General features: G+C 40.1%; 1 protein-coding gene across 4 annotated transcripts in view; it reads left to right on the forward strand.

Moving 5' to 3' along the window:
- IMPG2 (interphotoreceptor matrix proteoglycan 2) overlaps positions 1-26,429 on the forward strand; it is a 90,845-nt gene extending 64,416 nt beyond the window's left edge. For 3 of the 4 annotated variants that reach the window (XM_021070505.1, XM_021070502.1, XM_021070503.1), the window contains 8 exons: positions 8,721-9,024; positions 10,276-11,576; positions 12,145-12,364; positions 18,018-18,228; positions 19,517-19,705; positions 21,090-21,291; positions 21,795-21,874; positions 23,958-26,429. In XM_021070505.1, coding sequence (XP_020926164.1) covers positions 8,721-9,024; positions 10,276-11,576; positions 12,145-12,364; positions 18,018-18,228; positions 19,517-19,705; positions 21,090-21,291; positions 21,795-21,874; positions 23,958-23,970 — 2,520 coding nt within the window. In that variant the 3' untranslated portion in view covers positions 23,971-26,429. Of the gene's footprint in view, positions 1-8,720; positions 9,025-10,275; positions 11,577-12,144; positions 12,365-18,017; positions 18,229-19,516; positions 19,706-21,003; positions 21,292-21,794; positions 21,875-23,957 lie in introns of those variants that run through there. The other variant, XM_021070504.1, reaches the window with a different exon arrangement.

A 26,985-nucleotide genomic window follows, 5' to 3' on the forward strand; every position in this document is an offset into this window, starting at 1 on the left:
GCTTCTAGTTTTGTTCCTCTTTGTCAGGATTGCCTTGGCTATTTTGGGTCTTCTGTGATTCCACACAAATTTTAGGATCATTTGTCCAGTTTCTGTGAAAGATGACATTGGAATGTTAATAGGATTGCATTAAATCTATAGATTGTTTTGGGTATTTTAACAATATTAATCATTCCAATCCCTGAGCATGGAATATCTTTCCATTTATTTGTGTCTTTTTCACTTTCTTTCATCAATGTCTTATAGTTTTCAGTGCTTAGGTTTTTTTTTTTTTTTTTTTTTTTTACTTCCTTTGTTAAATTTATTTCTATGTGTATTACTCTTTTTGCTGAAATCACAAAAGGGACTGTTTTCTGACAGTTTGCTATTAGTATAGAAACACAATTGACTTTTGTATATTGATTTTGTATCCTGTAACTTTATTGAACTTGTTGATTAGTTATAATATTTTTTTGGTGGAGTCTTTTGGGTTTTTTTATAATATCATGTCACCTGCAAATAGTGACAATTTTACTTCTTTCCTTTTATTTCTTTTTGGATGCCTTTTATTTCTTTTTCTTGCCTAATTGCTATGACCAGGACTTTCAATACTATGTTGAAAAGGAGTGGTGAAAGTGGGCACCCTTTTCTTGTTTCTGATCTTGGGGGAAAGCTTTTAATTCTTCAGTTTCGAGTATGAGGTTAGCTGTGGACTTGTCATATAAATTTTATTAAGTTGAGGTACACTCCCTTCATATCCAGTTTGTTGAGATTTTTTTTTATCGTGAAAGGATGTGTTTTGTCAAATGCTTCTGCAATTTTGAGATAATCATGTTTTTAATCCTTCACTCCGTTTATATGATATATCACATATTTATTGATTTGTTTTATGTTGAACTATCCTTGCAGGAAGAAATCCCATTTGATCATGGTGTATAATACTTCCAATGTGCTGTTGAATTCATTTTGCTAATATTTGTTGAAAAATTTTGTATGTATATTCATCAGAGATATCTGTAGTTTTCTTGTAGTGTCCTTGTCTGATTTTGGTATCAGGATAATGCTGGTCTCTTAAGATGAGTTGGTAGTGTTCCTTCCTCCTCAGTTTTTTTAGAGAGTTTAAGAAGGATTGACATTAATTCTTAAAATGCTTGTTCTGTATGGATTTGAGAAGAATGCATATTCTGGTGCTATTGAGTGGAATATTCTTTATATATGTGTTAGGTCTATTTGGTCTAAGGTATAGTTCAAGTCCAACATTTCCTTATTGACTTTTTCTCTGGATGATCTATGCATTGTTGAAAGTAGGGTAATGAAGTCGCCTAATATTACTATATTGACTTTCTTCTTTAAGATCTGTTATTATTTGTTTATTATATTTAGGTGTTCTAATGTTGGGTGCATATTTACAATTGTTTTATTCTTTTGATCAATTGACCCATTTGTTATATAATGACCTTGTTTGTCTCTTGTTACAGCTTTTGAATTAAAGTCTTATGTAAGTTTGGGTAGCCTTGTTCTGTTTTGGTGTGTACTTGCGTGGAATACTTTTTTTCTTATCCTTTAACTTTGAGCCTGTATGTGTCCTTGAAACTAAAGTGAATCTCTAGTAGGCAGCATGTAGTTGGATTTTTTTTTTTAAAATACATCCAGCCACTCTTTGCCTTTTAACTAGAGAATTTAATCTATTTACATTTGGAGTGATATTGTTAGGTAAACACTTACTTATGCCATCTTATTGTTTTCTGGCTATTTTGTAGTTCCTTTGTTCCTTTCTTTCTCCCTTGGTGTCTTCCTCTGTGAATTGGTTATTTTCTGTAGGAGTATGCTTCATTTTCCTTGTCTTTACCTTTTATATTTAGTCAAGGTTTTTTATTTGTGGTTACCATGAGGCTTATATAAAACATTTTATCTATAACAGTCTATTTTATGATAACAACTTAACTTTGATGACATACAAAAAGTTTACCCTTTTACTCATTCTCTCTCTCTACCTTTTTTTTTTTCTTCTTGCTCTTTAGGGCTGTACTTGTGGCATGTGGAAGTTCCCAGACTAGGGGTTGAATCGGAGCTGCAGTTGTCTGCCTATGCCACAGCCACAGCAATGCAGGATTTGAGCCACATCTGTGACCTATACCACAGTTCACGGCAATGCAGGGTCCTTAACCCATTGAGCAAGGCCAACCTGCATCCTCATGAATACTAGTTGGATTTATAACCCACAGAGTAACAATGGGAACTCCCTCATTTATGTTTTTGATGTCACAGTTTATACTTCTTTTTTTTTCTTTGATGGCTATACCTGGGGCCATCATACTACGTGGAAGTTCCTGGGCTAACGACTGAACCTTAGCCACAGCTGTGACATATGCTGCAGCTGCAGCAATGACAGATCCTTTAACCCACTGGGCTGGGGATCAAACCTGTGCTGTCTTGGTGACCTGAGCCACTGCAGTCAGATTCTTAACCCACTGTGCTGCAACAGAGACCCCTAAACATCTTCTTACATTGTATATTCATTAACAAGTTATTGTGACTAAAGTTAATTTTTCATGCTTTTATTTTAACCTTTTTACTAGAGTTAAGTGTTTAACACACAACATTACAGTATTTGAATATACATAACTTTTACCAGTATGTTACATATTTTCATGTGTTATCATGGTACTCATTAATGTCCTTTCATTCTGGTTTGAAAAACTTTCAGCATTTCTGGTAAGGCAGATCTAGTAGTGATGAAATACCTCAGATTTTATTTGTTTGAGAACATCTTTATCTTGCCTTCATTTCTGAAGGACAGCTTTGTTGAATAAAGTGTTTTTGGTTGGCAGTTTTTTTCTTTCAGCACTTCGAATATATCATCCAACCATCTCCTGGCCTTTAAGGTTTCTGCCGAGAAATCAACTAATAGCATGATGGGAGTTCCCTTATAAATTACAAGCTTCTTTTCTCTTGCTGCTTTCAAGATTCCCTTTATATTTGGTTTTGACAGTTTTATTATAATGTGTCTTGAAGAAGATCTTTTGAAGTTGAATTTTCTTGGAGTTCTATGAGCTTTGCGTACTTGGATGGTTAAATCTCTCCCTAGCCTAGGAATGAATAAACTTAACCAAGGAAGAAAAACAAAACAAAACAAAAAGCCAGATCCCTCTCTGGATTTGGGAAATTCTCAACCAGAAACTTTCTACCCCTTTATCTCTCTTCTCCTTCTAGAACGCCAAAATTCATAGATTGCTTCTTTTGACAGTAAGTATACTGTAGTTTCATGTACACTTTCTTCGTTGTTTTTCATTCTCTTTTTTTCTTACTGGGTAATTTCAAAGGTCCTATCTTCTACTTCACAAATTACTTCTTCTGCTTGATCCATCTTGTTTATGCTCTCTTTTGTCTTTTTTTTTGTTGTTGTTGTTGCTATTTCTTGGGCCGCTCCCGCGACATATGGAGGTTCCCAGGCTAGGGGTTGAATCAGAGCTGTAGCCACCGGCCTACGCCAGAGCCACAGCAATGCAGGATCCGAGCCGCCTCTGCAACCTACACCACAGCTCACGGCAACGCCGGATCGTTAACCCACTGAGCAAGGGCAGGGACCGAACCCACAACCTCATGGTTCCTAGTCGGATTTGTTAACCACTGCGCCACGACGGGAACTCCCCTGTTTATGCTCTCTTTTGCATTCTTCATTTCAATTATTGTGTTCTTCACTTCTGGAATTTTCTTTTGGTTCTTTTTCATGATTTTTGTCTCTTAAATTTCTTTTTTTGTTTGTGTTGGTTTCTGATTTCATTGAATTGTCTTTCTTTTTTCTTATAGCTTACTGAGCTTCCTTAAAAGAGCTATTTTGAATTTTTTTCCAGGTAAATTGCAGATCTCCATATCTTTGAGGCCTGTTACTGGAAGATTATTGTGATCCTTTAGTGATGTCATGTTTCTTTGATTTTTCATGTTCCTTAAAGTCTTGTGTTTTTGTCTTCACATTTGAAATAGCACTTATCTACTCCAGTCTTTACTGACCTTAGACCATCAGCCCTGCCAGGGATTCTGAGTTTTTCTCAGACCTCCTATGGACACACCCTCTCCACACTTTTCTTGCTGCCATGTATGGCAGGATTCTTAAGCTTGTATGCCTTCTCTTGATCCTGTGATGCACCAGGCTAAGTTCTGACAGCTTTACTTTTGCTTCCCCTGGGGTGAGGCAAAAGGTCAAGTTGTGGCCTCTCTTGGCTTACAGATTCAGGCTGGCTTTTGTGCTTGCTCATTACCCGTATGCCAAATCTCATTCTCTCTGCCTTTAAGAGTGCACACAAGGAGCCAGCTAGGGGCTGGAGGAGGTGTGTTTTGGGGTGAAGTGCATTGAGTACTGGGGGTGCCCATGGGCCAGTTGAGGGGATCCGTGAGCAGGGCATCTTGGTGACCTGTTGGAGTTTGTCATGAAGTTAGTAGGATCCACCTTCCTTTGATACATTCAGACTCCTGACTGCTGTTCTTTTAGCCACTTCTCATCCCCTGGTTGTGAAGCTTACAACCCAAAACTCTGGATAGAGTGAGAAATAAATAGACTTCTTTAGCAAGGTCCTGCACGGCTGGGGAGGCCAGGTACTCACTCACATGCTCTCACTTGTCTCTGTGGGGGGAAAGCATATGCAGGGAAGGGCTCTCTTGGTACTGAGCTGTTCTGCCTTGGGTAAGGGATGAGGTGGGTCCTCTTACTCTCTCCAATGCATCTAAACTCAGACTTTTTTTCTTTCTCTGCTGGACTCCTGGACTTCCACAAAGGCTCTCTCATTCATGGGTGATTTTCTAAGTCATTGTTCTCCAGGGGCTCCCAGACTGTGTCCTAGATGGGCTGGAGCCAGTTCATGGGCCACAGCCAGGACCAGGTCTGCATGCTTATTATCCAGTGCACCAGTGGGCAAGACTCCTCCTGGGTCCCTTGGTGTATGGTACTGGATCCCACAGCTCCCACAAAGTCTCTTTTGTTCATGGAAGGTGCCAAATTCTTGTTGTTGAAGGGAGAATATGAGTGGGAGATGTCTTACTCAGCTATTTTACTGATGTCAATCTGGCCCATTCTTGAGGACCCAGAAAGTTTTAGCCCCTCTAAGCAGAAATGTAAGGCAATTTTGTGTGCCTATTTGGTATTCAGTTTTATGGGAACACCCTCCACCCAAGTCCATGACCACAAGCTGCCTTCACTACCTAGAGTTATGTAAGGCTAACTTTGCTCCTGATGATGACATGCTCTTTTGTTTTTTTGTTTTTTTTTAGGACCGCTCTTACGACATATGGAGATTCCCAGGCTAGGGGTCAAGTCAGAGTTATGGCTGCTGGCCTACGCCACAGCTGCTGCAACGTCAGATCTGCGCTGCATCTATGACCCACATCACAGCTCACGGCAATGCTGGATCCTTAACCCACTGAGTGAAGCCAGGGATTGAACCTGCAACCTCATGGTTCCTGGTTGGATTCGTTTCTGCTGGGCCATAGCAGGAACTCCAACATGCTCTTAAAATACTAAAATTTACTAGAAAAATGCCAGAAATCTTCCCTCTGATTAGATAATCTTTTTGAACTTACTTATAAATCAATTCTTCCTGTCTGTCCTCAGGTTCACTTCTAATGAGAGAATTCCCAAGAGGTAATTTTTTTTTAATCCTGAAATAGTTCTCTTTCTTTTTTATAGGTCATTTGTAGTTATATCTAGTCAAAAGGTCTTCCTCTTTCTTTGACATATATCTTGCCTTTCTCTATGAATTTCACTTCAACAGGCTCTGGTCATTAGACCCCAGACTAATTCTCAGATGTGATTAAATTCTGTTCCTTTTTTTTTTGACCAAAGTCACATTGCCAAAAATAGTTACTAGTATTGCACCGTCCACTTTTCATCACTTCTCTCTTTTCTCTTTCTAGATTCTTTATTTCTAATCACATTTTACCAGAATGACACAATTTTTGGTTCATGTTGTTGTTTTAATTGATTCTCATTCTTCCTTTCTGGCCATTTGCATTTCATTACAAATTACGTAATCACCTTTTGACAGAAATGATTCAAACTTTTATGGATTTTTTTTTTTTTTGTCTTTTTGCCTTTTCTAGGGCCACTCCCGTGGCATATGGAGGTTCCCAGGCTAGGGGTCGAATGGGAGCTGTAGCCACTGGCCTACACCAGAGCCACAGCACTGCGGGATCTGAGCTGCGTCCACAACCTACACCACAGCTCACGGCAACGCCAGATCCTTAACCCACTGAGCAAGGCCAGGGATTGAACCTGCAACCTCATGGTTCCTAGTTGGATTCATTAACCACTGCGCCACGATGGAAACTCCCAAACTTTTGTGGATTTTTAAAACAACATTTTATGACAAAACATAGCTCATCCAGGGTTTCAATAATAAAAGAACCACTTAGATGTAGTGTTAAGTGCAGGGTTAAGGGAGTGAAAAATGTTGAATTATGCTGAGACTAATAACAGTGAGAAGCCATTGGATTATAGGGCAAGGGGAGGAAATGCTGTTACCAGAGCCAAGTGGGAGATGAAGCTTCAGTTGAAGAGGAACATGGCTACTGACTGCAAAAGACTCAGTACTGAGGCGGAAGGAACTGGGAGAAAACACCTGAACCTCTCACGCTTCCTGTCCTTTGATCTTCTACTTCTAAAAATGCAAACTCAAACAGAAGACAGCTAGTAAGGGAGCAGGGGTGATGAAATGATCAGGGAAGAGAGGGAGCTAGGATGGTGGCAAATAAAGAATAACCATTATGGAGGTCTTCTTAAAATAGGACCTAATCAAAAGAGCATGAACAAGGTAGGAAGTGTTGGTGTCACTGAGTTCCAAAAAAGAAAATTATTTTTCTTGTTTTAGAAATAGTGGATGAAACTGAGAGTATCTCTACATATACCCAGTGATGTCTCCAGTGCATTTGTCACTAGAAGAGGGGATAGATACATTGGGACATGCTCAGTGATTTCTTGTTTCATGCCCCCTCCCTTGCGATTGGGGCTGTGTGCTGTCTAAGGCTTCCTCATGTGGACCCTTGATGGAGAGACAAGCAGAAGTGTGTAGGCAGCGCATAAAAGATGAATTAGGTCATTACATTGGGTTGAGTCCCTTCATAGGCTAGTTGGTTCTGTTTTATTTCATGGCTGTATACTGAACTGTAGCTAGCCCTCTTAAAATTGTGTGCTTTTGTTTAAAACACATTTTAGGCTTGAGAGTATATGCCAGTGAAGATTCACCACCATTGGAAGGAATCTCCTGCGGTAGGGTGAAGGGGATTCTATTCAGTTTCTTTTTCTTAGTTTTCATGGATTTGATTTTGTTCATAGCTCTTCCATGAATTCTAGTCTTCAGACAGATTAATGCATGTGGGGATTCGTAAAGGTTCCACTTGGTAAGAATTATATTGGTTCAACAACCGAAGAAGTATTTTAGCAAGCCAGGGTGGAATAATATAACTAGCACAGGATAAGGCTGTATCCTCTACTGAGGTGCTTTTAAAAGTACCAGGTCTAAGTCCCACCCTCGGACTAGTTAATTTAGAATCTTCAGTGTGGGGCCTGGACTTTGATATTTTTAAAAAGCTTGCATGTGATTTTAATTTTTTTATTTTTATTATTTTTTTTATTTTTGTCTTTCGTCTTTTTAGGGCCACACCCACGGCATGTGGAAGTTCCCAGGCTAGGAGTAGAATTGGAGCTGTAACCATTGGCCTACACCACAGCCACAGTAACTCAGGATTCGACCCATACCACGGCCCATGGCAACAGATCCTTAACCCACTGAGCAGGGCCAGGGATCGAACCCTCATCCTTGTGGATGTTAGTCGGGTTCGTTAACCACCAAGCCACGATGGGAACTCCGTGTCAACTTTACAGCTAAATTTGAAGATCCACTTGGTATTATGTTAGTAAAAAGTCACTGGAAATAGAACATTGTATTTTGTAAGTGTGATACCAGTTCATGGATGTTTTTGTTTGGTTGAGGTAATGTGGCATTTCTTATCAAAAGAAAAGACTTTAATTAATTTAGTACCTTTCATAATGATGAATAAAATTGCTACTGTTCTTCCTGCTGTGGGCAATGTGCTTAGATCTTTTTTTTTTTAGGGCTGCACCCTTGGCATATAGAGGTTCCCAGGCAAGGGATCGAATCGGAGCTACAGCTGCTGGTGTCCACCACAGCCGCAGCAATGAAGGATCTGAGCTGTGTCTGTGACCTACACCATAGTTCACGGCAATACCAGATCCTTAACCCACTGAGCGAGGCCAGGGATTGAACTTTCAACCTCATGGTTTTCACTGTGCTGCAACAGGAAACTCCATGTGCTTAGATCTTTGACACCAAATTACAGATGTTAGTAACTTCTGTGCATTTAAAGTATTTAAGCTAAGAAGGCAGAGGGGAAGGAACTATCTAGAGCAAGAGAAACAATATTTTCTCGCACAAACTCATTTTGTTTAAGATTTTTCAAATATGTTATCTCATCTATTCCCACTTTCCAGGTAGAATTCAAGAGATACATGATTTTTCTTTAGATTTTTCCAACTAGTAAGTGGTGGAGTTGGGATTTCTTTATAGATCTGTTTGATTCTAGAGCCTGTACCCCCCTCTCCTCCCCCAATGTTACATTGCCTTCTTGTCCCTAGAAAATCTGGGAATGTAGCTGAAGAGGGGGGTATTTAAAATTATTTTTATGTGTTTCTTTTATCTATGATATGATTTAGCCTCTTTTTGCCCCTCCAGGATAATACCCCTCAAGCTGAATGGCCCTCAGCAGATGAATCCACCACGAGCAGTATTTCACCACTTGATTTCAGCTCTGGTCCTCCTTCAACCACTGGCAGGGAACTCTGGTCAGAAAGCCCTTTGGGTGATTTAGTGTCTACACCCAAATTAGCCTTTCCCTCGAAGGTGAGCCTCAGTTCTTCCCCAGAGGTTTTAGAGGTTAGCAGCTTGACTCTTCATTCTATCACCCCAGCAGTGCTTCAGACTGGCTTGCCTGTGGCTTCTGAAGAAGGGACTTCTGGATCTGACTCATTAGAAGATGGTGAGGAATTTTAATCACTTTTTAAACTTGTTCATTTTATCAGATGACAAGGGTCTTGAAGAGAGCAAGAGACTAGGGTTTAGTAGAAGAGCATGGCAGCATTCATTAGCAACAAAAGTCAAGGGAAAGTTCTGTGAGAAAGAGAACAATCAACTTTAACTGATTGGAATAGAGAGTCCACATAGATAAATAATAAGGAATGAACTTGTGCTGGGATGGGATCACTTCATAATTTTTTTTTTTTGTCTGTTTTGCTATTTCTTGGGCCACTCCCGCGGCATATGGAGGTTCCCAGGCTAGGGGTCGAATCGGAGCTGTAGCCACTAGCCTACGCCAGAGCCACAGCAACTCGGGATCCGAGCCGTGTCTGCAACCTACACCACAGCTCATGGCAATGCCGGATCCTTAACCCACTGAGCAAGGGCAGGGACCGAACCCACAACCTCATGGTTCCTAGTCGGATTCATTAACCACTGCGCCACGACAGGAACTCCAACCTCATAAATATTTTTGAAGATCCTATTAAAGAATATATATTTAAATTTTATTACTATTTAAGAACTACTTTACTTACTTGAATGTTTGAGTGGTAAATAAGCAACCTTAAAGAAGATTATTCCAGTATCTTTTAGGATTAACTGGGGCCAGGTACTTAGAGATGCTTAGCTTGCATTAGGCTTGAGAAGGGGAAAACCTGAACTAGGGCAGCTGCAGCAGAGATTAAGAAATGAAAGTCAAGTAGGTGATATAGTTGTGGAGGAAAGGAAGAATCAGTGTGACTCAGGGATGGGGCATAATACGTGAATGAGGAAGATGAACGAAAGTATAAATAATGAGTCCAGGATTTTGAACGTTGGTAAACCTGAAGAATGATGGACAATAAACATAACAAAGAAATGGGAATTCAAAGACAAACAGTTTCTTAGGGAATTTTCTTCCTAAGTTTTTATTAGATTCAGTCTTTTTTGTCAAAATGGCTACCAGCAGTTCTTTATTTTCACGGAGTAGAATGAATTATTTCTACACCCAATGTCTTGTTATCCTCAGGGAAAGGGGTTATAATCAGGAGTGATTTTACCACATCACAAGAGCATAGTCATAACTTCTTGTTTGCTGGGTATAGCAAAGGGTAAAAGTCAGCAACTGTCCTTCGTAATCTAATGGGAAAAAGCAGGTAGCTGGTTTTATTAGGAAGACTGGGAATATGTTTTGGCATCTTTAAGATTAACTAATGGAAAACTCTATTTTTAGAATTAACTGAAGTTGAAGGGTCAGAAGATTTTCTTTCTGTTGATCCATTGCCTTCAAGTCCATTGACTCATCCTGTGCCAAAAGAAATGCTACGATCCATGGAAGATTCCAGGGTGTCTTTGACATCCTCACCAGATATAGTCTCCTCTGTCACATTAGATCTTCTTGGTGAAGAAGTAACTACACCTTTTGGGATGGACTCTTTGGCTTCCAAAGTCAAAGGCCAAATAGGAGTGAGCACTAGGATGCCTGACAAATCTGTGAAAAAAGAGTTCATAATTCAGAGTGGTGTAGGTTCAGGATCTGGGCAAAGTGTGGGGCTGATTACTTGGCCATGGAGAGAGACTTTATTAGAGAAGAGCACTGAACCATTGTCCAAGTCATGGCTTGAAGCTGAGGATTCAGAGGATTCACTTTTGCCAACTGCGGGTATTGATGAGAAACTAGTCATTGATCACAAAATAGATGCCACAGATCGAAGTGTCGAACATTCAGAATATGACTTTGATAGATCCACAAACTTTGCAGAAGAAGAGTCCCTTGGTGGACCTACGGGGTCTATCTTTGCAGAGACCTCAACTCAACCTGCATCTCCAGTTCTTTCCAAATACACATCAGAGGTACCTGACACTGATTATTACTCAGTTACCAAATCACCTTCTCTGCTAATATCTAGAGCAATCTCTGCTTCTACTGATAAACCAGATCAAGTAGAACCGTTTCTAAAGGAGGATATGGAACAAACTACAGAGTCATCCAACCGTGAATGGTTTGACATTAATATTTCAATAGTGAAGCCAAATGTGCAACCTCTGTGGACTGTATTGCCAGAATCAGATGTACTTTGGGCCAGGACTTCTTCCCTAGGGAAATTGTCCAGGGACACCTTGGCAAGTACACCACAGAGTACTGACAAGCTCTGGTTGAAAGCTTCCATGACACAGTCTACCAAACTGTTGCCAACCACAAGCTCCACCCTGCTGGAAGATGAAGTAATTATGGGCGTACAGGATATTTCATTAGAACTGGACCAGATGGGCACAGATTACTATCAGCCTGAGCTAATCCCAGAGGAAAATGGCAAGGTTGGTAGTTATGTGGAAATGTCTACAAATGTTCACTCCACAGAGGTGGCTATTGTGGCCCAGCCCACAAAAATTGATGACTTGAGTCATACGCAAGCTACAGGAGCTTTGGTGGTTTTCTTTAGCCTCAGAGTGACTAACATGATGTTTTCAGAAGATCTATTTAATAAAAACTCTTTGGAGTATAAAGCCCTGGAGCAAAGATTCTTAGAACTGGTAAGTACAAAGGGTGAAATATGGGCGTTAGTGAAAAATCATGTATGAACCACCCTCTTCCCCACCAACACATAAGATCTGAGCCGAAGAAGTGTGACTTCCATTTCCTGTCATCTACAGATAGTGTCATGGCCTTGGGTTGGTAGGAAAACAACAAGATTATTGGGCACAAGAAATGAAAAACACAAACATGGCGTGATGTGACAGCTTAGATACTGGGTGTTGTATTTTATAAATTCTAGGGCTGAAACAAATTTAAGATTTATTTTGTTTTCATGTTGTGTTGTGATACCAGCACTTTGTGAGTACCTGTAATGCCTTCACTGTTAGGATTCTCTAGTGAAATAGAATAAACTTTCTGGTATCTAAAACTGTGAGTTCCGTAGGGTTTCTAAATAACACTGAAAATCTCATGACGCTCAATTCACAATTTATACTTTTGTTGATGAAGTGTTTATGTAAATAAAATACAATTTGGAAAAGTGGAGAGGTTCATCTTTGTTTTTGGTATGTAGTGAGCAAAATGCAAAACCTTGTCGGTAAACTGACCACTTTTCATGTGTTGTAGCTGGTTCCCTATCTGCAGTCAAATCTCACTGGGTTCCAGAATTTAGAAATCCTGAACTTCAGAAATGGCAGCATTGTGGTGAACAGCCGAATGAAGTTCACCAAGTCTGTTCCTCCTAATGTTACTGATGCTGTGTATGTGATTCTGGAAGACTTTTGCATAACTGCCTACCAAACCATGAACTTGGCCATTGATAAATACTCCCTTGATGTGGAATCAGGTAATGGTATTCAATACTTTGGTTTCTAAGTGGAACCTTATTATTTGTGTGTATTTCTTCTACACTGGGTCAAGGTGAATTCAATACTTATAAGTAAAAGAGTACTATGTTAGGCAAATTTTCCATATCTTAATAATAATTAGTAACATATGTCTCCCAAGGAGGTCAATATCATTCTCTTTTCTTTTTTGGCTGCACCTGTGGCATGAGAATTTCCTGAGCCAGGACTCGACCTCGTGCAACAGCTGTAATCAGAGTCACAGCTGTAACAGTATCAGCTCCTTAACCCACTGAGCCATGAGGGAACTCCTCATTCTCTTTTGAAAAACATTGTCCACATGTGTTATCTTTACTTGTTTACTTCCCATTCCCTTTTATACCTGCTTTATCTGCCTTTCTTACTTATCCACTGGCTCTGTTCTTATTTATGTGTCTGTGTTGCCAAGCCCAGTAGATTGGGACTCCTCCCTTCTCTGTTATTTTCCTAAGTTGTTTTATTCATTTCCATTATTGTAAGTCTAATATAAGTGTAACTCCCTGTAGTTTTAAGTGCAAATCAGACTTCCAAGCTCCAAAGTCATTATCTAACTGTGTACTTGATTCTCTCAGCTTGGATGTATTCTCTGTATATGGAGCTTAAGGTGACTAAGAATGAGCTCTTGTTTTCTGTATCTCCCCACCTTCTAACTAAATCCATCCTCTCAGCTTTGCCGACTTGATAAATGGAAGCCATGCCCATTGAGCTACTAAAGCCAGATACTTTTAAAAGTTATTCTGATACTTCAGTTTCCATTGCCCCTAACTTTTAGTTACTTACCAAACATATTGATTCTGAATTCTGAATATATCTCAAATTTATATGCTTTTCTCTGTCTCCTCTGCTCCTACTTCAGGCCTAATCACCACCATCTCTCATCTGGACCATTGTCTCCACTACTCTGTTACCCTCAGCCCCTACCATTCATTCTCCAGGCAGCAGCCAGGGGGTTCTTTCTAAGAAATTAATTAGATTATTTCACTTTCTTGCTCGAAATTCTTTCAGTGGCTGCCTGTTTCAGTAGCCACAGGCTTGGTCCCTGTCTTCTTCCTCATTATCATCCAATGAAACTAACTTCTTTGCTCTCCATGTTCTCCTCAAATTAGCTTGTTTTTAGCTCCTCAGATTCCCAAAATTTTGACTTAAAGCCCTTGCACAAGCTATCTTCTTTGCCTGCATCTCTATCCCCTCTTGGCTGACTTCTGCTTACCTTTTAGGCCTCAGTTCAAATGTCTTTTCCTGACTCACGCATAATCTAGATTGGTTCTTTTCCCTCTATAGAATTTATAACTACTGTAATAATGCTAATTTATGCACATAGTTGGTTAATAGCTACATTCCCCAGTTAAAACTATCCACAATGACTATGCTGTTTTATTATCCACTTTGTAGTTAAAACCTAGCACGATGTCTTACATATAGAAGGTACCCAAAAATAGGAGTTCCCATCATGGCTCAGTGGTTAACAAATCCGACTAGGAACCGTGAAGTTGTGGGTTCGATCCCTGGCCTCATTCAGTGGGTTAAGCTCCAGTGTTGCCGTGAGCTGTGGTGTAGGTCGCAGATGTGACTTGGATTCCCCATTGCTGTGGCTCTGGCATAGGCTGGCAGCTACAGCTCATATTAGACCCCTAGCCTGGGAACCTCCACATGCTGTGGGTGTGGGCTTAGATAGAAAAGACAAAAAATTCGTGAATGAGTGAAATGAACCATTGTTTTTACTTGGGAGACTTGGATGTAGAGAATACTGTTGGAACCCCAAACTTTGTTCTTTTCTACCTTCTACATACCAGAGGACTGTGGTTTTGAGGAGGAGTAAGATGGAATGTCTAGGTTTATATTTCTCCAGTGCCTTTTATTCTCAAACTGGTTTGGAAGTCAGTCCTATTCTTTAACTGAGAAAGGAGCAAACATTCTTTCCTCTGAAATCCTTGAAGGACCATTATTCATTGAAAGTGAGGAAAATGATTTAGCTAATCCCCCAATATACACATCTCTTGCCACTTGAGTTCTTTAAAGACATTTGCACATTCTTTGCCATGTGGTGCAGTGGAAGAAGCAATTAATTATAATTTGGAAGGCCTGGTTTCTTGCCTATGCTCTGCCATTTATCATTTGTATGATCCTGGATCAGCTGTTTTATCTTTGAGCCTTACTCCCTCTTACAGTAAATGGGGATAATATTACCTGGCCTATGTACTTCATGGGGCTATTCTAAGGATCAAACAAATAACACATATAAAAGAATTTGACTAACCATGCAAATGTAAGCAGTGATGATTTATTAAAATTTGCAAAAGTCTATCCACTGATTTTTAAAGGGAATTACATAAATATGTGCACTAACCTCAGTTTTGTATGTAACTAATGTCAGCTGTATGCCAAGTCATCCAGGTTTATAAGATCACATTTCTCCTTAATATTCAAATGCATTGGTCTTAGTCCCTCCCATGTACAGTGTAAAACTTGCAGCCGTGCTGCTCCATACCCTAATATCTCTAGGAGTTATCAGGGGACTTAAACCATGGATTAATCAATCTCCAGCTCCAAGTTTCTTCTGCTGAATTTCCAGTCTAACTTTTTTTTTTTTTTTTTTTTTTTTTTTTTTTTTTTTTTTTTTTTTGGTCTTTTTGCCTTTTCTAGGGCTGCCTCCGAGGCACGTGGAGATTCCCAGGCTAGGGGTCTAATTGGAGCTGTAGCCACTGGCCTACGCCAGAGCCACAGCAACGCGGGATCTGAGCCACATCTGCAACCTACACCACAGCTCGCGGCAACGCCAGATCTTTAACCCATTGAGCAAGGCCAGGGATTGAACCCGCAACCTCATGGTTCCTAGTCGGATTCGTCAACCACTGTGGCACGATGGGAACTCTTCCAGTCTAACTTTTGTCTTGATCCTTGTGGTTATTCTTTATGTTAATCTGGCACAGATCATGGTCCCATTTTTTGACTCTCCCCAAGCACCTCTAACATAAGGCAGTTGATTCTACTAGATATTTGCTGATGATCTGAGCATAATGGAGGAATTTTTAATCATAGCACAGCAGATGGGTTAAAAATATTACCGTTAGTTGTAAATATCCAAAAATTCCTCAGCCACTGTTTCAAAGGCATCTTTTAATGGCCAACTTTTTCTCCAGGACAAAGTCAGCTACCATGTTATTCTGGCCACTCTGGCTGTATTTCCAGACCTTCATGTTTTCTCTACTCTCATTTTCCTAGACCCATCAATCCTGCTCTTAGCCTGTCCCTGGAAAACCAGCATGTAATTCATTCTACAATTTGGATCCCTGTCTTCTATCCCAAGCTTAGCTCCAAGTCTACCTTTGTTTGCACATAAAGTTATTAAAATGCTGTTTTAAACACAGGGCCATCTCTTCTGAGCATCTACCTTTAATCTGCACAAAAGGCCGGAAAGAGACTTTAAAACTGCAGTCTTTTATTTACATGAATAAAAGATTAGTCTTGGTCTCTGTGATCTGAAACTAAAGGGAACAACGTTTTATCTTTTTCCTCATATGGATTCTATTTTTCCCTTCCTAGACACTCACTCACACCCACTGAATGGTCACAAAGTTTTAGAAGCCTTCAGATTGGAAGTTTCCGTTCAGATTGGAAGTTTCCTCTATGGTCCAGAGGGTAAAGAATCCTATTGCGGCAGCTCAGGTTGCTGTGGAGGTGCAGGTTGTATCCCCATACCTGCAGTGTGGGTTATAGCAGAGGCTCAAATTTAATCCCTGGCCTGGGAACTTCCATATGCTGTGGGTGTGGCCATTAAAAAAAGCCTTCAGATTAAAATATGATTTTTTTCTCAAGATTGTCTAAAGATGAGATTGACTCATCTCTTGCCTAATTTGTTTTCACATGCAGTGTCTCAGAAATTCTTGAACTTTGGTCAACAAAGGGGGATGTGCAATAGCACCCTTCTCACCCCCTATATACATACACTTCCATCCCCATTGCTAGGCCAGGTTTGGATTATTTTCTGATTGCGGAGTCACAAAATGGATACAAAGGATAAGGATGTGAAGGCTTAGGAAATACACAGTGGAATCCTGCTGCACAGTTCCCTGGTCGAAACTGGCATTTGTCAGCACATGTGTATGCTCTTCTTGGTATATGAACATCTTGTTATTGGTCCCCTGTACTAGTTTCCGAGGACTGCTCTAACAAAGCATCACAAACTGGGTGGCTTATGACAACAAAAATTTATTCTTTCATAGTTCTGGAGGCTAAAAATCCAAATCAAGGTGTAGGCAGGGCTGTGTTCCTTCTGAAAGCTCTAGGAAAGTGTCCTTCTTTGCTTCTTCCTAGCTTCCAGTGTTTGCCAGTCATCTTGACAGAACGTGGCTTGTGGCTGCATCACTCCAATCTCTGCTTCTGTCTTAACTTGGTCTTCTTTCCCATGTGTCTGTGTCTCTGTGTCCAGATTTACTTCTTCTCATCGGGACACCAATTTAATAGACTATGGGCCCAACCTAATCCAGCATGACCTCATGTACAAAGGTCATGTACATGATTACATGTAAAAATATCCTATTTCCAAATGAGGTCATAATCTGAGGCTAGTTGGATATGAATTTGGGGAAGACCCTATTCAACCCAGTACATCCCTCCCCCATTCCTACACAGGGCCAAGAAATATTAATGGCAGAGATTGTCCAAACTCAAGGCTACAGGTGTGTACAAAATGTCTTTAAATCTTCAGAGTAGCAAGGAAATCATTGATCCTCAAAGCAATATTAATTGACCTGGAAACAGAGACTATACTCTTTGTTTTTTAACCTCCCTTTATTCTTCTAGCTAAAGTTTATACTCTTTCACTTGGATGAGTTTATGGGTCATTTCCACGTATTCCCTCTAATCGTGGTGTCTGTGTTACCATTTGCCTGTCTGCAGTTCATATTGTCATTTACCAGTGAAGAACCATGACAGGATAGAAGGCCCATCCATGGCCCATGTCTTATTTCATTTTTGACTAATTTTTGTCCTGATTAATTTTTTAAATTGTCATTTTCTCTCATCCCATCAATGAAAAATGAAATTACTAAAACCAAAGCATTGCTGGGAATGGCCTGAGGAGGTACAGGGCTGATTTGTTTTTCTAACACTAGCTTTCATGAACCTCGAACGTTCTTAGGCTGCTCTTCCTGGCTTTAACCATTCCTGAGGCTTCCACCAGTTCTCCTCTGGACTCTGTCTTGCATCCCATGTTCTCAGTGGGGAGGGAGACCTGTTGCATCATGTGCAGAACGGAGGAGCAGGATAGGGTTGGTGGAAATGAATGGTACATGAAAACCATGTAATTTGGACCAAGAATTACATGGATTTTAAAGCTTGCACATGCTCCATACATAAAGCATGTAGAGACTCATCCAAGTTATTGGTTTTATGATTTGGCTCTGGGTTTCAGGGAAATGTGATAAAAGCTCATGAATCAAGAATGAGTGAGAAATTTTTTGTGGTATAGTTGGTGATGTTGTATTTTAATGATTCAGGAAGAGGACTGAACCATTGTATTTTGGTTGGGGGAGCCTTAGTGGAGGGGCTTCATGTTCCCTAGTTCCTGTGTTTTGCTTTTCTGTGTATCATTCTCTGATTTGTTTGATGTTTTAGGTGAGCAAGCCAACCCTTGCAAGTTTCAAGCATGCAATGAATTTTCTGAGTGTTTGGTCAACCCCTGGAGTGGAGAAGCAGAGTGCAGATGCTACCCCGGTTACCTGAGTGTGGAAGAACTGCCCTGTCAGAGTCTCTGTGACCTACAGCCTGACTTCTGCTTGAATGATGGAAAGTGTGACATCATGCCTGGACATGGGGCCATTTGTAGGTATGTTGTAGTGAGAGATTTTGACTCAAGTATCAATAGGAAAGTTATAGATACTTCCTCTGAAGATAAAGGGTTGATATTAGAACCATAACAACAGTACTTATTATAGAAGTTATGTCTTATTATAGAAGTAATGGATGGATGCTGTCTAGTTCTCACATGAAGACTGAGTCAGTTAATTGGCTTGAATTATACCCAGTTCAATGGGTTATTTTATCTTATGCTCATAGGGGGCTATAAGAAAAATGTTGTCTAGTGTCCTACGGAGGCTACTATAGAGCAGTAGTCTTTGGAGTTCTTTGTGGTGATGGTAAGGCAATTGGTGATCAAATTAGGTTTAGGCATGTGATCAGTCCTTTACACTGCACCCAAAACAGAGGAGTTCTATTGTTTTATTTGGATTATGTTCTTAATGGCTTTGGTTCCACAGGGTATTCAAAAATAAAGAAAAGCAAGTATTTAAGGTTGTGACAAATACATTTTAAGTATCTCAGTTCCAATTTTTTTTAAAGGTAGAACCAAAGAAGATGCAGCAGAGAGATGCACAGATTGAGGTAGCCTTCCCTGCCCACTCCCCCTAAACAGACAGAACAACCAACCTCCCAACCATACCCAACCAGTCATGTGGTATGCAAGGAGCACATGCTGAGAACAAGCAGGGGAAACAAACAAGAGGACAATTCGTGAATGTCCAAAAGGGCAGGTATTTGCACAGATGGGTAGAAATCATTCAGACTTTTCTGTGCGTGAAGTGTAAAGTTTAGCTAGAAAACTAAGCAGAAAGCAATCTCTTGATTTCCAGAGAAATGAATATTATTTTGAAGAGCAGTGATTGCTGCTCTAGGAATTGAAGGTGATTTTGCACCAGTCTGTGGCCTCAGGGTTTGGAGGATCTCTGCAGGGTGGTGGAAGGCTGGGAACAGTTTGGATACCTGGGTTCTAGACCAGCTCTGTTGCTGATGAATTATGTGATCTAACTCCAATCATTTTCCTCCCTGGGCCTGTTTTTCATTATCCATAAATAAGGAAGTTGACTAGAGTACTTTCTTTAGGTCTTGTCAGTTTTTTTGTCAGTCTTTACACATACTCATTGAGGATCTCCATGTCTGTGCCAGGGATTATGCTCAGCCTTAAATCTTACCCTTTGACCTGTATATTCACTTTGTTACTGAAGCTTCCCATCAGCGTTTATTCTCTACCTTGCCTCAGTCCTGCTGAAGGTCCTGCTGTTAATTGTTACTTTCAGCAGAGTGATTCCCTGCTGGGGCTTGGTCCCTTCTCCTTCCAGGTGCCGGGTGGGGGAGAACTGGTGGTATCGAGGTGAGCACTGTGAAGAGTTTGTGTCCGAGCCCTTGGTGATAGGTGTCACCATCGCCTCCATGCTTGGCCTTCTCCTCATCTCTTCTGTTGTCGTCGTCTTCATCATCAAGGCTCTTCAAGCTCAGTACCTTAGGAGAGGAAGAGAGAGGCCCTTCAGGTAAATAAGAACACTTGTTCTCTGATGGAATGACATGTTCCCTCTCTGCATTCACCTTGTACTTCCTGTGGGCCAAATACCGGATGAGGATCCAGGGGGAGGGGAGAGAGCTATAAAGTTGAGTAAAAACAAGGTCCCTGTCTTCAGAGGGTGGAAAACTGGAAACAGACATAAGCAACAGTTTGAACAAGCTGCTAAGATGCTTAGGTAAGGGATGAGTGTTTTACCTAGGGGAGGGTATCTCAGAAGTTTTAATAATGGACAGAAGAGTAAAAATGTGGGTAGGAAACACTGTATCTAGTTGGCTGACATACGCAGGTGTGACATGTACAGTCAGGGATGCATGCACGAATCTCCTGCACACTGAAGGATGGCATCACTGCGTGGGGCGAGAATGCCTGTTTCATGGTGGTGGGGGAGGGGCTGGAAGGTAATGGAGATGAGGTGAGGCCCTTCCCTTGCGTGAAGACCAGACTCATTAGTTTGTTCCCCTTCGGCTCATTCCAGTGATAATTAGCTAGACTTTCAATCTAGCTAAGAATCTGGTGAGAAATGGAATCTGGTTCTCTTTTTCAGTTTAATGCATCTTCATTAGTAGAGGAAATAAACCCTGTTCTACTTGCTGGACTAGTGACCCATTCAGGGTTATAATGTGATCGCAAGCCCTGATTGTACTTCATTTCTGTGCTTCCAGAGTCTGTAAGGTGTGACCTTCTCTCACCCTCTGACTTGGCTAGAGAGGCACCCCTTCTAGGTTCCTAGGGCACCCACACATAATTCCATTGTTGTTCTTATACTTTTTTTGGGTCTGACTTTGCATTAGACTGTAATCTCATTCTGGAGAGGGATTCCAACAAATTCTTTGTATCAGCAGCATCTGGAACACTTCTAGGAACAAAATCAATACTCAGTAAATATTTGTAGGCCTGAATTAAATGTAATTGAAGCCCATTCCCCCCTGTATCTTCATTTCCATTAGATTCTTTGTGTGGTTACACACTGATTTTTGATTTGTCAGCCCTGGGTGTAATGGAGCTGTATTCATTTAATGAAATATTGACTATTGGTGGACATATTTCACCATCAACATTTACATTTATTGGGTGCTAGGCACTGTGGGATAAATAAAGGTGAAAGAGACATAGAACAATTACACAGGGTGCTTGCCATGTAGTTGAGATAATAATAACACCTGATAACTACTTTTGATTAATCTGGGTATTTTTCACAGTTATTTCACAGATTCCCCCACCCCTCCTCAATTTGTCTCCAGTTAGTCTCTCTTTCTTTCTCATCAGAAGTCTTGCTCCAGGCAAATAGTCTTCCATGTAGTTGAGCATCTGAAGAACCTGGCTCAACCATACTTTTCTCTTTATGGCTCCAGCGGGCAGCCTGATAGCCTGTCATCTGTAGAAAGTGCTGTGAAGCACAACCCTGTGTTTGAAAGTCACGAGGCTGGACTTGAGCAGTACCAGGGACCCTACCTTCCACGGCCCTTCTATGTTTCGGAGGCAGACGGAGAAATGTTTGGGCTGAGCAGGGAAGAAATAAGACAAATGTATGAGAACACTGAGCTTTCCAGAGAGGTAGGAAACTTGGCTTTTCCGTTGCTGCTCTGCTGCTGCTGCTGGGGTGAGTGTGTGTGTGTGTGTGTGTGTGTGTGTGTGTGTGTGTGTTCATGCATGTATGTGGGCTTCAAGAAAGGGTGAAAATAATTTCATGATTAGTTTTTTCTCTCATGATATCTCCCAGTTGATGAGATGTATAGAGGGTATACAATTCTGAGCTATACCTTATTCCCCGCTCAGTGGTTCCTTTGACCATTATTAGCAAATTCTCTCTCTCTCTCCTCTGCTTAGAAACTTATGTCTGAGTTATTCAGAGCAGATCATGTCATAGCCACACCTTCCATTTTTCTAAAAAGGCCACTGTTTTCTGTAGCTCTCCCCTGGATAGCCCAGAAAGCCACAATTACTTATAGAAATTACAACTCTTTTTAAAAAGGCTGTTGAAGTTTTTCTAATGCAATGTATGACCTCTTTTCCTCTCTTCGTTTCTTTCTTTTCTTTTTCTTTTTCTTTTTTTTAAGGAAATTCAAGAAAGAATGAGAATTTTGGAACTGTATGCCAGGGATCCTGAGTTTGTAGCTTTTGTGAGAGAACATCAAATGTAAGTGTTTGAGAGGGGAACCCATACCCAGACTCTTAGTCGTACCACAAGCATGAACACATGACTTTGTCCATGTAATGTGGGTTTGGTGATAACCAGTGATTGTTGAGTTCTTTACAGTGAAAACACTTCCGCACAGTTGACTCCTATCATTCCTCCTAATGCTTTACAACTTGAATGTCTCCTATTTAAGTTTTATGAGTGAGGAAAGGAAACGTCAGAGAGATGGAGAGACCTGAGATCATGATGACAGCAAATGCCAGAGAAGATTTAAAATTAAGACATTCTGTGTTCTGTTCTGGCCTAGAGCCTCCTGAGCTCTGTCGTATTTTCTCTTATTAATATTGATCTTTCAGTGTACGATGTAAGGATTTATGGCTAAATCCTTTCCATCTCTGTAGATACTTTTAAGGGTGCCTTCAATGAGACAAATCTCATTAAAGTGTGTCTCTTGCCTCTATCAAGCTCATCTTATTTTTCATTCTATCTTTTACCATTGCTTTTTCAGCATGCACCTGGGGCAAGTGTCTGTAGTTTTTTCCCCTTTATTCCTTAGGATCCATGACCAGACTTGGGTTACAAAAGTAAACTATCTTGTAAAGAGACCATTTATGGATGTCAGTTGAGGGTACAGGGAGGGATTATAATTTGGCTTTGATATCCAGTCCTATATAGGCTGCCTTCACAAAGGGCTTCCTCATGGATGAGCCTACCTAGGCCGGACATGGGCACCTGGCTTTTAGAAGAGAAAAACCAGAGGAATCCATGCCTGCCTATAGGAGAAATTGATAAAGGGTCAAAAATAACACATGGTTCTAATTGGAGCCTTTGCCCTTTTGCTCCAAATTCCTTTTCTCGAATAGGTGGCCCCTCACACATGGTTCCTCTGATAAGAAGGGATGAATTGAGACCTAGAGAAACTAAGAAAGATGGTTGTCTAATTCCATGTGCATGGTAGAGGTTCCTTTAAAACATTTTGAACATCTGATGTGGCCCTTGGGAGGTACTGCCAACCTTGGGCTGAGTGCTGTCGGAGCAGTATTACTGGGATTCTGACTTTTAGACCAGGACATCTGCTAATCCCTGTATCTCTAGCCAACAGATGGTATCCAATAGCAAGAAACTTCAGTGGTATCCAATAGCAAGAAACTGACTGATGTTTTCATCTTTCCTAAGACCCTTTATATGCCCCTTAGAACAATCTGCATTCCCTGAATTAACAATGCCTCTCATCTAGGCTAAGAAATCCCAAGAGAGGATCCAGAAGGGCCTAATTAGGGACAGACAGATTGACTACATGATTCAGTTTCTTCTAGTAAACTGTATGGCATTAAAATAGACACCACCCCCTAATCCATGTAACAAAGCAGATTTAAACAAGAAAATCCAGTGAAACAAAGAATGTTCAGGAAGACACTAAAACCTTAAGGGGACTGTTCACAGAGGGAAGATGACATTGAAAAACTATTAGGTACATAATCCATACAACATTTTCAGTTTTCACTTTATCCAGAGTTTTCATCTACCAGTAACCCTAGAAAATATTAATGGACTTGATTTAGGACTCAGTAAAATCTTTACATAGTCTCTGTAGAGTGGATTTTTTTTTCCTTTAAACTTAGCAGAGTATAGGCCAGCTTTCCTGCAAAGAAAGAAAATAGAAAGTATTGGGGACTTTAAGAACATAGCTTGGTTGGAGTTCCCGTCGTGGCACAGTGGTTAATGAATCCGACTAGGAACCATGAGGTTGCGGGTTCAATCCCTGCCCTTGCTCAGTGGGTTAAGGATCCGGCGTTGCTGTGAACTGTGGTATAGGTTGCAGACGTGGCTCTGATCCTGCATTGCTGTGGCTCTGGCATAGGCTGGTGACTACAGCTCCGATTCGATCCCTAGCCTGGGAACCTCCATATGCCGTGGGAGCGGCCCAAAGAAATAGCAAAAAGACAAAAAAACAAAAAACAAACAAACAAAAAACATAGCTTGGTGATGTATTTCAAAAAAAGTACATTTCACCACATTCTGGCTTTTTTTCAATTAATCTTTCTTTCTTTCTTTCTTTCTTTTTTTTTTTTTTCCATGGCAGGGAAGAGCTTTAACCAAAACTTCGATTTTGCAATTGATTATAAGCCTTGAGAAGATGGAGCTCACCAGTCACCTATGTGGTACTATTAACCTGGATTTGGAACCCGGAAGAAATTCTATTAAAAAGATGAAATTTTGGGCACAAAAATTTTTTTCTAGTTAAAATTTTAGAATATGGTAAGAGATGTGATTTTTTTTTTTAATGTACCCACAAAGACCAAAATCTGTATTTGAAGAAAATTGAAACTGAATTCTGGAAAGTTTTCTATGAGGAAAAAGACAGGCCTAGGAGCTGGGGCTGCATTTACTGTCTGCTTCTGAGTCTCTGAGGGGGTCTTTAATAATTGTGCCTCAGGTTTCTCAGCAGGAAGATAAGATGAAACTCGTACAGGGAAGGTAGGCTTCGTAGCTGAGTATTTTGTAGCATGTTTGCTATTGTTAGGTGCAATGAGAAGCCTTTGAAGTAGTTTTAATATCATTAATAGTCATTCACCTAACTAAAATATTTAGGGTTTTTTTAGATCAAACTGTTGAAGAAAAAGCAACCTTTTTGCTGGAGTATAGATTTAGGCTTGTACTTTGTGTTTCTACCAGAGTTTTAAATTTTCTGAGCCTATTAATCAAGACTACATTATTTGTTAATTATGTTAATGTCCTATTTTTTGTTTATCTGTCAAGGACAATGCATATGTATAAAGTTTAGAGGGTTCTCGATAAAGACAAACTTAATCATGTGGACAGGAAAGGAATGGGTGTTGGGTCAAGACCACAGCACTAAAAATATAATTTGCCAATTTATGGATAGACTGAATCAGAACTAATGTGTTCCCTGACTCTGCTGCTGATATCTAATCACGTCCTGGGAAAATCTCAGATCTTCAGTTTCTGGTGTTTCAAAAACAGCCCTTAACTTCCTCATATAGTATAGATTAGCTTGTTTACCTCCTTCGTGTAATATCTTGTGTCCAAATTCATTCCTGCTTATATGAGACAGGACTTCTATTGCAATTAAAATTTTTATTTTATAGGTAGGAAAAAGCTACATCTAATATAAATTTAAAATGAAAATGGAAGTTTTCTTTTTTCCTATACTTGTAAATGGTAGCTTGGGAGGGGATAAGGAGAGGGTCAAATGATTATTACTGTTAATATTAAGTCATGTAGGCTAATAGGTTATTATTGACACGGGTGTTTTATGTTAGGTATCTTCATGTCATTCAAAACCAATCTTGAACATTTCGATTTCTTTCTAACCAGATGTAACTAACCAGCAGTAGATTGATCGTAAGATAAAATACTTGGTTCACTCTTTTTTCCCCCTCAACTTGATTTCTGCCAATTTCACTCATTATGAAGATACCAGAAACGAAATCTCTGGGGTGAGTACATGCCACAGTAAAACTACTGAAAGCCTTGAAGATACCCAGGAATTTTGTGAAGTATTTATGCATGACATGTTTTGTGAGTACATGTTTATCTATGTAAGTAGTTCCCTTATCTCAGGGTTCTCTTTCACTCCCTGCTCACATAATGGATTCTCTAAAAGTTCACCATAGGTACAAGCCACTGCTGGGACATTTTCTGCTGGGCCCATTCTACAGGAATTGATAATTATCTTTAAAGCATTATAAATGTTAATGATGTTTGTCACTACTTAATTTTGTATTTGTAAAACTTCATTTGTTGAAGAGTCTGAACTTTTTCCTAAACTTACCTTATGTTAAATGAAAAAGAAAATTTGTTTTTATCATACATTAACCCTAGAAGGCAACTTAGTGAATGTCTGCTTGCTGGCGGAATCCAAATGGACATAAAGTGGTTCTAGAGTAGGTCTCCACGGGAACACTTAGGAGAAGCACAAACTGAGCTGAAGGAGGACTCTTGCTTTCCAGAAGCCAAGCAGTGAAGTGGAAATTTGAGAATTCTGACACTTCCCTGTCTCTGATGTCTGTGTATATGACGTTTCCATGCAAGAGCCAATCATGGAAATGGCCCTACGTGAATGATTGCTCTGCGTCTATTATGTGGAAGGAACTCCTAACCTCTCAGGGAGAGACCTGAGAGCCTCAATTCGGGAATAAAGACTTTGGCCCTACCTTTGTTATAACTGAATCACAGTAAGAAACATTAGAGAAAGAAGTTTCCACAATGAAGATCCACTGATGTACACATTTAAAGGGCTAAAAGAGCTATCCCTCTGTCAGGACAAACTACCCCCAAACCTTCTTTTTAAAAGAGCTTTCCCCAAGGTAATGCAATGGCATGTAGTCATTTAAAAGGGGGGAGTTCTGGCTGTGGTGCAACAGAATCAGTAGTGTCTCTGAAGCACTGGGAGGCAGGTTTGATCTCCAACTAGGTACAGTGGCTTAAGCATCTGGCGTTGCTGCAGTAACTGGACTTGACTGCCATTTGTCTCTGATACCTGGCCTGGGAACTCCATATGTTTCAGGGCAGCCAAAAGGGAAAAAAAAAAGTATTAGGTTAAGGAGTCCTTTAGGCTGTGTGATTGAGGAATGAAATGTTCTGATTATTAGGACATTCTAACTAATCTAGCAATATAATATCTAATACAACTATCATCTTATTTTAAAATAATAAAATGCAGTGCATGGTAAAATGCATGGTAAAGAATGCAAACTTTTTTTTTTATTTGTAAGGTGCTTTGGAGTCTTGCAGATAACTTTATAGCTAAGTATACGTGCATAATTCTTATTTTCATGGTTCTATATGATGAGTTCTTTATTTGATAAATAGGACTCCATTTCCACCATGGTAACATTTTAAGACTATTTGTTCACATTCATATGCCCTAAAGTCCCATTTACTTTACATAATAAAACAAGTGCAGGTTTTATCTGATTTTATTCCTACCTCTTTGGTATTTTTCTTCTGCACTATCTGGTCATCATGGCTTGGCTGCTCCCCTGCACCCCACTTTTTACCACATAGTAAATTGTAATGTAGTTAAAAACCCCTGACTTAATATTACTTCTGACAAAAAGTTGAAAATTGCACAAATATTCTTTGTA

This window comes from Sus scrofa, chromosome 13 (genome assembly GCF_000003025.6).
Source record: "Sus scrofa isolate TJ Tabasco breed Duroc chromosome 13, Sscrofa11.1, whole genome shotgun sequence".
Taxonomy (NCBI): domain Eukaryota; kingdom Metazoa; phylum Chordata; class Mammalia; order Artiodactyla; family Suidae; genus Sus; species Sus scrofa.